Source organism: Marmota marmota, unplaced genomic scaffold (assembly GCF_001458135.2).
Source record: "Marmota marmota marmota unplaced genomic scaffold, marMar, whole genome shotgun sequence".
In the NCBI taxonomy this organism is placed as follows: Eukaryota; Metazoa; Chordata; class Mammalia; order Rodentia; family Sciuridae; genus Marmota; species Marmota marmota.
The window spans coordinates 4139973-4154706 of NW_026000130.1; the positions used below are offsets into that span (position 1 = coordinate 4139973).

The 14734-nt window shown below is 39.2% G+C and overlaps 1 protein-coding gene and 1 pseudogene across 1 annotated transcript; one reads left to right on the forward strand and one right to left on the reverse strand.

Moving 5' to 3' along the window:
* Positions 1-1138: 1138 nt before the first annotated feature.
* On the forward strand, positions 1139-3251 carry LOC107154518 (annotated as a pseudogene).
* Positions 3252-6279: 3028 nt separating this feature from the next.
* LOC107154519 (thyroid receptor-interacting protein 11-like) lies at positions 6280-9684 on the reverse strand. Its single transcript, XM_048784889.1, is given in 4 exon segments — positions 6280-7190; positions 7193-8144; positions 8146-8245; positions 8573-9684. Coding segments are annotated over 4 exon segments (3075 nt in total).
* Between the last annotated feature and the right edge of the window lie 5050 nt (positions 9685-14734).

Below are 14734 nucleotides of genomic sequence, written 5' to 3' on the forward strand. Positions count from 1 at the left end.
CATCAATCAAGGAATCCTTGCTCCTACCACTTACATTCAACAGCACACTTGGAGTTTTAGCTAGGACAATATAGAAAGAAAATGAAAGAAAAGATAAATAAACAGAAAGGAGGAGTGAAGGCTATCATTATAGCCTACATGATGGAGAAAATGGATGTGGAAACAAAGAAGTAGCAAAATTACTTTATTAAAGTCATATATTTGTGGAATTTTAATTAAAACCTAGGATTTGAATTCAGTCTAGTGTGCTTTCAGCTTTGTCATATATTCTTTTCATAATAGAGGAAATTGTATTCCCAAAAGGTCTTTTTTTTTTTAATCCTCAAACAACTTCTGGATGCATCCATATACACTTAGTAAATGAGAATATTCACATGCACACATGAAATTTATAAATTGTGTACATATTAGAAAGCCTATTGTTAATATATCTATTCATTTTGTTTCTGCTTGCCAAGTATCATTCAGTCTTCAAGCAGCAAAGACTACAATTCTGGGCTATAAACCAGTTTCCCTTTTTCTCCAAAATAATGCTCACTGTACCAAACAGAAACATTGTCCCTGCAAATTTCTTTTGTGACACTCCATGAGTCTCTTTAATCCATTTTGGATTACTTGTGTCACAACTGCTAATGCCCAGAGACAATAGGAAAGATGGCTTAAGGGCATATCAGGAATTTGCCAGACAATGCCCATTGCAAGCTCAGGGTGTAGAAGTATCAACTCCTACACAGGGATGCACAGAAAGTTGTTTTCCCAGGATGTGTTTCACCAGGCTCAGCCACCCAGGCACTCAGAAGCTGCTGTAGGCTTGGTCCCAGAAGACCCCACTAGTTTTTGAGCTGGAAGCAGACTTTGGTGTCATCCACGTGGTGGTGCTGGTTCTGTAGGAAGGCAAAATATTGGAGTTAGAGGCCCCATGGAATCTTCCACTAAGATTTCAGAGGAAGGCCAGGGAGGTGAGGCAAAGGGCAGCAGGGTCAGAATCCCTACAGTTCTTGGTAGGGCAATGCGCAAAGCTGTGAAGGTGAATTCAAAGTTAAAATGGAGACCCTAGGAATTAAGAGATGCCAAAAATGTGGACTGTCTGATGAAGAAGACTCCTGGCTGCAGAGAAAACCAGGCCAAGAGACAGGCCATGAGCACTGCAACTGGCCAGGCCCTTCGAGAGAACATCTCACCAATGTGCCCTAGTTGCCAGAGATGGAGCTAGGGGGAAAACAAAAAACAAAAAACAGAAAACAAAAAAACATTTCCTGACTGGATTTAGGTCTTGTTTTGATCCTATTCCTTCTTTCTATTCCCCTGTTCTTGCTTATTGGAATGAGAGTGTTTACCCTCTGCCATTATATAATAGATGTTTGTAGCTTGCTTTTGATCATTACAGGAGATCAAGTCTGTTCTTAAGTTTCAGATGACATATCGGAATTAGAATTTGGGTAATCCTTGAGCTGTTAAGATTATGGGGATTCTTGGAAATGGACTAAATGAATGTTTTTCTTGTGAAAGGGACACGAGCTTCTGGGAACCTGAGGCAGAACTCAGTTTTTGGGATATGAGGTGTATCCCCCAAACTCCTGGATTGATGCAGGGATATTGAGGTGGAATGATGAGATCATGAGAGCTGTCACTGAATCGCTTCATCCTATTTTGAATCAACAACTGAGTGGTAACTGTAGGTAGGTGGGAATCTGCTCCAGGAGGTGGTTCATTGGAGGTGTGCCCTGGAAGGGTGCAACTTCCCTGAAGCTTCCTACCCTGCCCGCTCTCTGTTTCCTGGCTGCCATGAGGAGAGCAGTTTTACTCTGCCTTACTCTTTTGCCATGATGCTAGGCCTCACCTCAGGCTGACATCAGGCATCTTGGTAAGCCAGCAGCTCTGGCTTGTACAGATGCAGGAGCAGGAGTGCAGACAGCAGCAGCAAAAGCTGCAGGTGGCCCAGTTCCTGCAGCAGAGAGTGCCCCCAAGCCAGACACCAGCCATCAACATCAGCGTACCCACAACCCTTCGCTCTGCCACCCAGGTGCCCATGGAAGTCCTAAGGTGCAGACCCACCTCAAAAACCTCACCAAGTACCACATACAGCAAGCGCAGCGGCAGCAGGTAAAGCAGTACTTTTCTACCACTATAGCAAACAAACATGCCAACCAAATCCTGAGCTTGCCATGTCCAAACCAGCTGGGCGACCGCGTCATGCCACCGGTGCTGGGGAGCAGCGCGCCCAACAGCCCCATGGCCCTGCTCACGCTTAACTCCAACTGTGACAAAGAGGGGTTTTATAAGTTTGAAGAGCAAAACAGGTAAAGAGCGAGTGGCCCAGAATGAATGCACACACATGGGCTTCATGCTGCAGATGGATGATGGCATCGATGACATCATTAGCCTGGAATCAAGTTATAATGAGGAAATCCTGGGCTTGATGGACCCCGCCTTGCAGATGGCAAACACAACACAATACCTGTCTCTGGAAACTTGATCCACCTTTAAGGCAGCCAAGGCCTGCAACACCCCAGCCACCCACCCACCCCTGGCCTCAGGATCAGCAATTCCTGTCCTGCCAATCTCCCCAACATCAAGCGGGAGCTCACAGAGTCCGAAGCAAGAGCTCTGGCAAAGGAGAGGTAGAAGGACAATCACAACCTGATTGAACGAAGAATATTAACATAAACGACCGCATTAAAGAACTAGGTACTTTGATTCCCAAGTCAAATGATCCCAACTTTCGCTGGAACAAGGGAACCATCTTGAAGGCATCCGTGGACTACCTCCCGGAGCTTGCGAGAGCAGCAGCGTGCCAAGGAGCTGGAGAGCCGGCAGAAGAAGCTGGGGCATGCCAACCCACACCTGCTGTTCAGAATCCAGATGCAGGCCCGGGCTCACGGACTCTCCCTCATTCCATCCACGGGTCTCTGCTCCCCGGATCTGGTGAACCAGATCATCAAGCAAGAGCTGGTACTGGAGATCTGCAGTCAGAACCTCCTGCAGCACCAGGCAGACCTGGCGTGCACCAGCCTGGACCTCACAGAGGGCACCCGGGCCTTCAGCAGCAGCCTGGGGCCCGCGGCCGAGGGCGCCCAGCCTACAGCGACCCGGTGAAGATGGGGTCCAAGCTGGAAGACATCCTGATGGACGACACCCTCTCTCCTGCCGGGGTGACTGACCCACTCCTGTCCTCCGTGTCCCTGGGAGCCTCCAAGGCTAGCAGTTGGAAGAGCAGCATGAGCATGGAGGAGGCTGAGCTGGCATATTAGATCACCTGCCCTCGTTTCCTCAGATGGCCCCTTTCCCTGACTAGGACACGCAGCATTACCCCGAAGGGGTTTTCTTGATAATTTTCTTTAATATGATTTTTTCCCATGCTTTATTGATAGTCCAGGATATATTTTATTTTTAGAATTTTGTGAAACTGACTTGTATATTCTATTTTGCAACTCCAAATGCCTCCAAAGTATTGTACAGCACGTGTGCAGGATCTGTGAACTGAGCTCCCACAGACGCCCCCTCCCAGCCCAGAGGTGCCTGTAGGGGCAGCCTCTGTCCATCCTAATTCAGGGGAAACTTGATTTGAGGTTTTCATGCCTGTGACTTCCTTGGCAATTAAATGTAGAATTTAATTGAAATAATGTAAAGCAATGCCCCCCCCCGCCCCCCCAAAAAATACATGAAGAAAAAAACGAAAGATGTGCATCCTAATCCCTCTCCCTTTTGTAAATGTACTGATTCATTGGTACTGCCTTAAACACACAGTACCTGGGAGCACCCTTCAGCCTTTGTTCTGCAAACTATTTAAGGAAATAGTGTAGTCTGCAAAAGACCAAAAAATCGAAAACAAAAGCAAAACGAAACAAAACTCACAGCAGTCATTTTCATGAGGGTTGTCAGTTAGCAAGTGTAACTGTCATCAACCAAGATCGCCAGGTGGAGAAGGGCCTCTGGAGAGCCCCCACACACTCCTTCTCACCTTGAAGATGCAGCTTTCTTCCTTAATTAATAAGCGCAACCCAGCTTTTTCATCAGATGATTTCATTTTGAAATGGAAATGAATGTCCTCTCAAAGTCCATTGTTGAGGAGCACTGAAAGTTTGTTGTACTTTTTTTCCTCTTTTTTTCCCCCTTCTTTTTGGTTTTTATTTTTTATTTTTGCTTTTGATAAGACACCCGAACTGGGCACATTTCTAATTGTCTTTACTATTTTTATTTTTAAATTATGTTTTAGTCATTTGATTTGTACAGACTCTTTGTTATCATAGTTCTTTTCGATGTTTGTATTAAGGTGTAAGAATCTGCATCTGAAGACGACGAGTTTTCAGTATTTTTACAACTCTTTGGTGGTTTTCTGCATACTTTGTACACCCAGGAAAGAAAACTTTTATATAAGGTCTTGTGTTTAAAGAGAGCTTTGCAAATATTTTGTATATTATAGACTCACTTAAAACTATTTTTCAACACATTTAAGATAGAGTATTAATAGATTAAAACCAAGCTTTCTAGGGAAAATAACCATAAACCTATGTATTTATTTTAGGATATAAAGTAGCAATATTCTTGGAGACTGATAACCATAGTGTTACTATACCCTTTGTGGTCGTTTATATTTGGGTTTATTTCAGCAGCATGCTGGATTTTTTAAAAGAGAGAAATACTGTATGGGCAAGTTACTGTTACTCAATAACAATGTTTTAACAAGCAGCCATGTAAAGTTAGTTTCCGAGCATTACCTACTTGTGTAGCCCTATGCAATGACAGTAGTGTTACATCTACCCAGCCTAGATGTCTTATGCAGTGACACTTAGATGCAGCCAGGCTGCCAGGGGCCTTTCTCAGAAGCAGCCTGCAGTTGAAGAGCCCCTGGTGCAAAGCATATCCATTCAGAATGAAGTGCTGTACACACAGCATCAATGGAAGAAGAGAAAAAAATAGATTATATAGCAAATAGTTCTCTGACACCTGCAATTTCTAACACTGTTGAGAATATTTTCCAAAATTTAATTTTATTAAAATTCATACTAAATTATGTATGAATATTAAATACTTTGATTTCTATTAAAATTTATTTAAATTAATTTTTAAACTAATCTTAAAAAAATTCAATAAAATTTTAAATGTAAATCATAATTTTATTAAATTAATAAATAAAAACAATTAATAAAATGAATTAAATTAATGAAATAAATTAAATTTGTAATTTAATAAAATAAATTAAATTATTGAAATTAATTCATAATAAATTATAATATGATTTACATTAAATAATTTAATTTATATTAAATTTTATTTGAATCAATTTTAATAAAAATATTCTTAATGGTTTTAGAAATTACAGGTGTCAGTGAAGCATTTGCTACATAATCTGCTTTCTCAATTCTCTGATATCACCTGAATTAAGCTAGAAACTTTTGATTTATCTTTTACATTAATTTACCAAAATAAGAAAGGATTTAATTGCCCCTTTGTTAACTTTTTCATCTTTCAAAACTTTGAAATGTTTTATTTCTCTATCCCACTTTTTTCTTGATCAAATGTTTTTAAAAATGTGTTTATAAGCATTACTGAAGGGCCCAGAGCAATGTATGTAAACAGTCCAGATATTTAATGATACATTCTTACAAATTAAAACGGATGCATGTGATTGTACTTTGGGTCTGACAAAAGTCATCTTCCTTCTGGACTTATTTGACATCTAGAAAACAAAATGAATGTCAAATGATTTTTATACAATGAAGTAAAATGGATAGGTGTCATAGTATTTGCATTAAAAGAATCTTAGAATTAATACACTAAACTTCATGTTCAGGCCCTCCCACTGTTAATTTTCTTTTAGTAGTTATACAGTGTTTTCTTTTATAAACTAAAGAATTCACAACTTTTTGCTACATCATATTTTGTTTTCAGCTAGCCCAAATTCTGAGGTATGTATCTTTTTCATACGGGTTTCATATGGGTTGGATGTTTCTTCTACTCTGTTATATAAATGTATCATTTTTATCTTAATATAATTAAATTTAACAAATATAATCCTAAAAAGGGGGGTTGGAGCTATAGTTATTATTGCTGTTGATTACCTGATAGCATCAGAACAAAATATCATATGAAAAAGGGGACTACGGTAAACAAAGAAAAATTTATTTTAAAACAGTGCTACAGCAAACAAACACACATTAAAAATGGGGAGGGGGAGACAAAATACCTGGTACTTCTATGGATCATACAAATACACAACTTCTTTTTGTAAAGGCCACTTTATAAAAAGAACAAAATGTTTATTTCTTCTTTAAAGTGCTAACTCATCTCTGGCTTGAGAATCACTTTGAATTGCTTTCAAAGGTCCTTTAGTACAACCCTGGCGCTATTGTCCAGGGACACTGGCAATGGTGTAAAGGTGGGCATGAAGTCTGCGATGGGATTCAAAAGGAGATTCCCAGGTCCACCAGGTCCAAGTCCAGCTAGGCTAATCAGTGGCACAGCCGCAGAACACGGTGCCAAGAATGGATTCACAGCCTCTCTTTTACCAGCTCTGAATTCTGCTGCCTCTTTCACACTTCTTGGTACATTTGCACGTTCCTTTCTCCTTCCTCTGGAGTCTAGAAACTTCATGGCACGAGCAGAAAATTTTGGTGATGGAATGGATGAATGAAATTCTGTTTCCAGAAATTTGACAAAAAGTTCTGAAAAAGAACTATTAAGCCCAGGTTGCTCATTTGGTGTCAAAGGTGTGTTGAGGACACATTGGGATCCTCCTGCAAGCCAACTCGTCATCCACTTAGTAACACCACCATCATCTCCATTCAGCAACTGCTCCATTTCCTCCTTTTGAATGCCCAGGATGCTTCCCATTAACCTTAACACTTTGGGACGCTGATTTTTCGGTTTCTGGAAATGCCCAATGAACAGGTTTCTCATTAAGGCTTTGTCCACTTTTCCTTCTGTGCCATTTTCCAAGTTCATCAATTTCTTTTGGGCATCGTCCAATATTTCACTTGGGAGCTCACTTTGTTCAATCTGTTCTTCCTCTCGATGGAACTGTTGTGTAAGTCTGGTTGCTGAATCCATCACACGGTTGGCTTCTCCCAAGCGTTCCTGTAATAACAATACCTCTCTTTCTAGATTTTCTGCCTTTTCCTTCCATTCGGTTGTATGTTGTCTTTCCTTTTCTAATTCAGTGGAATACATAGCTTTTTCTTCTTGTTGGAATGCTCTAGAACCTTTTGCAGGTTAGCGAGTGACATGGCATACTGCTTTCCTTGTTCCTGGTAGAGCGAAAGCTGCAGTGCGTTCTCATCCCTCTCTTGGGAGAGGAAGCACACCTGTTTCAGCAGGGACTCTACCTGCACACTGGCTTGATGACTTGCATTAGAAGAGGAAAGTAGCTTTTCCTTCAATAGTGTGAATTTCTCTCTCAGGTTCCTCTCTCTCTTCTCTGCAGCTCAAATTTCCTGGGTGTAAGAATCTTCTGATTCTAGAAGATGGCTCCTCAGGCTTTGTACCTCCTGCTTTAAGTGTAATTCTTTGTCACGTAAGTGTTGAACCTCTTGCTCTAAGGTCCGGTGTGCCATCTGTTGGTGCTTTAGAGACAAGGTGACTTGGTCTCTCTCCTGGTGAAATAGGATGGTCTTCTCCTGCATGGATTCAAGTGCTTTTAAAAGCTGACTTAAGTCCCCAGCTTTGCCATATTCTTTTTCTAGTAACAGCTGCTCAAAGGCAAGAGCTTGCTCCTTCATGAAGTGGCACTTGTACTCTTGTTCTAGCAGGATCACAGAGAACTTCATGTTATTCTCTTGTAATGCTTGATACTCCATTTCCTTTTCTTGGGATGTTTCTATCATTTTTTCATTTTTGCCTTTGAGTTGAGAAATGTCCATTTTTAAAATTAATATTCTCTCTTTTAGGTTTGTTATTGCTTGCCTCAACAACTCGTTTTCATTCACTTTGTCAGTGAGCTTTTCATTTGAAGAAAGTACCTGATCACTTTTGGCTTGGATGAAGAGGTCTTTTTCCTTCAGTAAAGTTTTTAACACATCTTGTTTTTCCTTGAGCTCTTTAATTTCAGAATCCATTTCTTCGTGTTCTTTGTTTTCTCTCTCTGTGGCGGCAACAATTGCATCAGACAACCTGTGGTTATTTTCCTGGAGCATCCTAATGGTGGCCATTTTTTTCTTGCAGTGATCGTCTCAGCTCTTGGACCTCTGCTGACTGGGAGGTACGTGATGACGCAGTCAAGAGCTGGGGTGGGATCATATCAAGTTTTCTTTAATAAATTTTTGCCTGAAGAGCTTGTATCTCCATGCCTTCCTGCTGAATAGCTTGAGTGAGTTTACCAACTTGAAGTGAGTTTACCAACTGCTGATTAATCTGGTTGGTTAAAGATCTAATCTTTTCATTTACAAGTTGCATTTCAAGTTCTTGTTCTTGGATTCCTTTCACTCCTTTTTCAGTTTCATAGTTGTGTTTTTCATTTCCGTTTTCTATATGAAGATTTTTGACTTTTGTTTTTTGAAAACTATCAGAATTGTCTGCTGGAGTGTTGTGTGTGTCTTCCTGCAACTGGGCTTTTATTTGTTAACTGGTTTTCTGCAAATTCTTAATTTCCTCATCTTTCTGCTCCATCACAGAAGGCTGCGATTGACTACATTCCAGCTTCAAGTTTTCACACTGTTCCATTGTTTGTTGCTTTTGCACACTGAGCTGCTCTTTTTCTCTCTTCAAGACCTCTATGTCATTTTGTGCCAAAGATAATTGTTTATTTATGTCTTTTAGTTGATCCTCAAGTTGTTCGATCTTCCTGGCAGACTCTAGTTTTTCAGTTTGTAGAACCTGAATAGTTTTTTGCAAGTCACAGATTTTAGACTCATCAGTTACTGGTACTCCCGAGTCACCTTGTTGTAACTGATTTTCAAGTTTTTTAATTCTTTCTTCAGAGTCATTTAGTTCCTCTCCATACCAGTGACTCATCTCTGCCAGTTTCTGTTGATATACATTCTGCAAAACTGCAATTTCATCTTGATGATTATCAAGGTCTTGATTTCGGTTTTGTTCAAGTAGCTTAATAGTATTTTGTAGTTTGCAGATTTCACTTTGATCAGAATTATGTTTTGCCTGTGCCTGAGCTATAGCGCTCCAATGGCCAACTTCCAATTCAAGTCTTGAAACTTCAATTGACAGTCTCTTAATTTGTTGTGCTGAAATGATGTCACTGAAGTCCATGTCATCACCAGGAAAAGCTGAACAATGACTGATCTCATGACCAAATGAAGACGGGGCAGTGGTTGATGGTACACCATCAGTTCCTGAATGTAGTGCTTGGGCAGCTGACTTCAGTTGCAATAACTCATCCTCTAGTACAAACTGTCTTGCTTTCAGTTGCCTGATTTCTACTTCTTTCTCTTCCAGTTCGTTTCGGTAATTCGCAGATTAATGTTGGATCCATAGCTCGGATGCTGCATGCCTTTCTTCCAGGTCAGTACAATAGTTTTTAAGTCTTTCATTGTCATATCTGATCATCCATTTGGTACCTTCAATGTTCTTTCTCCAATAATTAGGTAAAACTGCTTCTACATCCTCGAAATCGTCGAGAACCATGTCCTTGGTGACATTCGACATATGGCCGGTGAGGGAAGCCAAGCTGTCCCCCACATGACCCAAGGTGTGGCCCAAGCTGGAACCTAGGCCTCTAAACCAGAATGACATCTCCACAATTTCAGTGATCCATCAGACCCACTCTGAAAACCACCTCTGTCTCTATCCACCTCTGAAAACCACCTCCTTCTCTATCCACCTCTATCAGATGGAGTGTCTCTGATTTGATATCAAGCTCCTTGATCCATTTTGAATTAACTTTTGTGCATGGCAAGAGAAAGGGATTCAGTTTCATTTTGTTGCATATGGATTTCCAGTTTTCCCAGCACCATTTGTTGAAGATGCTATCCTTCCTCCATTGCATGCTTTTAGCCCCTTTATCAAATATAAGATAGTTGTAGTTTTGTGGATTGGTTTCTGTGTCCTCTATTCTGTACCATTGGTCCACCCACCTGTTTTGGTACCAGTACCATGCTGTTTTTGTTACTATTGCTCTGTAGTATAGTTTGAAGTCTGGTATCGCTATACCGCCTGATTCACACTTCCTGCTTAGCATTGTTTTTTGCTATTCTGGGTCTTTTATTTTTCCATATGAATTTCATGATTGCTTTCTCTATTTCTACAAGAAATGCCGTTGGGATTTTGATTGGCATTGCATTAAACCTATAGAGAACTTTTGGTAATATCGCCATTTTGATGATGTTAGTTCTGCCTATCCATGAACAGGGTACATTTTTCCACCTTCTAAGATCTTCTTCTATCTCTCTCTTTAGGGTTTTGTAGTTTTCATTGTATAAATCTTTCACCTCTTTTGTTAGGTTGATTCCCAAGTATTTTATTTTTTTTGAGGATATTGTGAATGGAGTGGTTGTCCTCATTTCCATTTCAGAGGATTTGTCGCTGATATACAGGAATGCCTTTGATTTATGCGTGTTGATTTTATATCCTGCCACTTTGCTGAATTCATTTATTAGCTCTAATAGTTTCTTTGTAGAGCCTTTTGGGTCTGCTAGGTATAGAATCATGTCATCTGCAAATAGTGATAATTTAAGTTCTTCTTTTCCTATTTTGATGCCTTTAATTTCTTTCGTCTGTCTAATTGCTCTTTGACAAAATTTTATAGGTTCAGGATCCTCATCCTTGCAACTTCCTATGTGAAAATTTTGTAATCCAAAAAGTTTGTATTCCTTGTGTCGGGAAGTATGGGATATGAAGAAGGAGATGAAAATATAAAAACAATTGGATGGATAAAGTTTCAGTTGCATGTGCATCAGGAAAACAATTGTTTCACTTAACCCCTTGTCAAATACATTATTAGTTCATTTAATGCTTTGAAAACTCAAGTTTACCACATTGGTAGAGTTATGTTGAATCCTAAGTCACTAAAACTATGGTGATCCATAGTCTTAAGAGAAACCAACTTATTTTAACAATGTGTAATGTGAATTGTGTTTAATTTTAAATACTTTTTGGAATGAACATCCTTTTTCATTTGCCCAAACACCAAATATATGTAGAATGTGAATTTCATAAGATTCAAAATATGTGCTATCAATGTAGGCAGGAAACCAGGGAATAAGAGTACATGGTGGGAAAGGTCAGTTATCATCCGTCTATTCTACTCACTTCATTCTGAAGTCCCAGGCAGCCTGTTTTGCATTGCCAATCTGCAAGATGAGCTGGGCATTGCCAATCCTGGCAGAAATGATCTAGCAAAATAAAGGAAATAAAATCCTAATATGCTAGTAGTTTACAAAGATATTTTTGACACAAAATTTGAGTGGTAATGTTAAATGCTGTTTCATTAAGAATTAAAAAAAAAGTGATGTTTAAATGATAAGCTGAGGATACGAAGTAAGGGTAAAGCCCTACTTTCATTATGGGTTCTGAAAACAACCCTTTAAGATAAGTAGTATTATTCTCATTTTATAGAAGAACAAACTGAGATTCAGAGAATTCACCCAGCTAACATTTGGCAGAAGGAGAGTTCAAAGTCCAGGCTGTGTGATGCAAATGGCAGTAACTGAAGAAGCTGTGTAGACTCCTAGGTAAGACTTTATTATACTTTTGCTTTTTAAATTAGTCCTTTCTTGCATGCTACTATATTGATCAATGTTTCTGCCCTTCCTTAATGTTACTTCATTTCTTCCCTTCTATTGATGTTTTATTTCCTATTGTGCTTTCACACAACTGAATTATGCAAATGAAACATTAAGTCTAAGTTATCCAGCACCTCTTTTTTTTCCCAGTAATTGAACAACCTTAAAATGTTTTAATTCTCTAGCCTTTTCCTGTGTAAATGTTATTATAGTGTTTAGATCTATCTTTTTGAGTTTTTTAAACACATACATATCAATAAGGATAGGACTTTACCTTGTTTTAATATACCCTAGCAGTTACTCATTACTTATGAAATCATGGCTTGCCATGTAAGCACTATGTATTCATGTAAGTATGTTTGTATTTCAGACACCTTGGTGGTAGCTTACCTCAGAATCAAATTCTAGTTTGATTACTTTGGCACAGTTTAAGGATACAATATAACTGTATTCTTGTTTCTACTACTGGTATTGAATAATAAATAATGCATTTATTATTTGTTTTTATAAACATATTATTCTTCTGATTGTTGTAAAATTTTCTTGTTCTTAGTATTCTTAAATCTATAATATGCCTAAGTGAAGAATTATTTTTATTCATCTTGCTCAAATTATGATTTTCAAACATCTCAGAATCTGTGTATGATTATTATTCCCAAAACATTTTTTTCTAAAGAGAATTCTATTTAATATACACAGCAAGTCTTATTTTGTGTTATAATTTGCTGAACATTTACTTTCTTGCCTTCCATATCTTCATGGCTCTCAGCTGAATCATGGATATTTGCATGTATTTCTAATTAAACCTTTTCTTTGGGTATAAACTGCTCTTTGGTACTTCCTCCAATTTTTCTTCATTTTTGTGAAGTTTACCATTGCTAACTTTCAAAATCTAAATTAACCTGTCAATTCAACACTTGCTAGTTTCTTATGACTTTTATTCCATTAATAATCTTCCCCTTCAAGCATACTTTACTATGGAATGCTTGCCACCATTATATTTTCTAAAAGTTTTGAATGTCTGATGATTCTCACTCATGGTGGGTTATTTCCTTACATTAAAAAAATTATAAGCAACTTCTCTGATTTATGTTCATGGATAGTAGAGCTGACAGTGTATGAATAACTCTGTATTTTGTGGCTTATCCAATGTTCATATTACTTTATAATGCATCATGTGTCCATGTTCTTACAGGTTAAGTGGCATAAGAGAAATTGTTTTGTTGTATATTGTCCCTTTTAAAAACAGCAAAACTTTTTTCAAAACAGAAAACCTCTTCAGGCTTTTTAATAATTAAACATTTTGATAGGGCATAATTCATATTTGATTTGTGATGACTCCAAACTGGCAATAAACACATAACTTGCTACTTTCATATTCATACTTGAAGGGGCTTTAGGGGCACACTAAAATTAACCTTGATTTTGTTGTCACAGACACAAATACTTCATTAAGAAATTCAATCAACCACAAGGTCCACCACAATTTCTAAATCCAAATGAAGAATTCCTGGTCAAGGGTGAGAAACATGTACACCAAATTAGTTGTCAAGGATCAGAAAATACTTCTAAGGTGAAGTTTTTGGAATTAAGTGATTTTGCCAAGGTGAACTGAGAATGTTATAGATTCAGATATATAACTGAAACTGTCATACTTTCGCTTCCTGGTTATCACCATGTCAATCACAGTTCCTGGAGATGGATATCTGTGGGCTCTCTCTCATCCAGTGAGGAGGTCCATGGTACAGGATGGAGGAGTATGGCTGCACGGTCGCTAATCAAGACCTTCAGAGATGAAGCAGGAGGCAGGTCTGATTTTATTGCACAGTTACCATGTATATAAACTCAGGCAGTAGCTAAGCTGACTATAAGCAGCCACCAATACAATTTCTGGCCAACTGTCCTTGCAGTGACCAGTCAAGTATTGGGCCATGGACCAAGTGCTGGTACTGCAACATGTGGCCTCACACCTTGGTCTGTGACTATAGGGTGAATGCTATGCCACTTACAGGCCTAGCACAGGGGAGTCCTTTGCCCCTCAGACACCCTTAAGGTATGCCATGTATGCAGTACTCCATGCATTGTCCCCACAGATTTCCAAGTTCAGGATTGTTTTTAACAAAAAAGCTGGTGTTTATCTGTTTTTTTTTAAACAATGAATGTTAGCTTGATACTTTAAAAATTAGGATAAGAGTAATCTATCATTTTAGAAACATTCAGGGTGCTAGAACATTACACACTTAGAATCTATTCAAAAGCCTGTGGACAGCAGCCACACACCCATACAGCACAGTTTACAGTCTTAGTTGCATTTACACAAGTAGGGCACTAAAAGGGGAGGAGTCTCTTCAGAGGTACCCATAGCTTAGGTGAAGGGACCCTTCCTCTCAACATCAAGACCATTCCTGCTATCCCTGCTGGGCAGCAGGCTCCACAAACAGATGAGGACAAGGAGACAGCTGGGATGGAGCCCCAGCCCAGAGACTTAAAAACTCCAGCATCAAAGGAGTGAGATACCTGCAAACCATGGACACTGTGTGCATGGACAACTGTGAATCTCTAAGGCTGAGGAGCACTCCACACAGCACTCTATGAAATAAAATAGAAAAAAGATGCTGCCACCACACTCCACTCTACACCCAGACTCAGTGTGAACCACAAAGTCAAAGGGATGGGTCTGTGATCTGCCCAATCAGCCACTGAAGCCCACTGTGTGTATCAAGCCCCTCCTTTCTCTTCACTTCACTTTTGTATTTTTCTCCCCAAGAACATATTTTTCTCAGTACAGCTTGCTTCATTTGAAGGAGACAATTTATGTACTTGCCTATGTGTTCAATGATTTTTTTTTTAATTTTTTATTGTGGGTTGTTCAAAACATTACAAATTTCTTGACATATCATATTCGACACTTTGATTCAAGTGGGTTATGAACTCCCACCTTCACCCCATACACAGATTGCAGAATCACATCAGTTACACATCCATTGATTTACAAATTGCTGTCCTAGTGTCTGTTGTGCTCCGCTGCCTTTCCCATCCTCCACCCTCCCCCCTCCCCACCT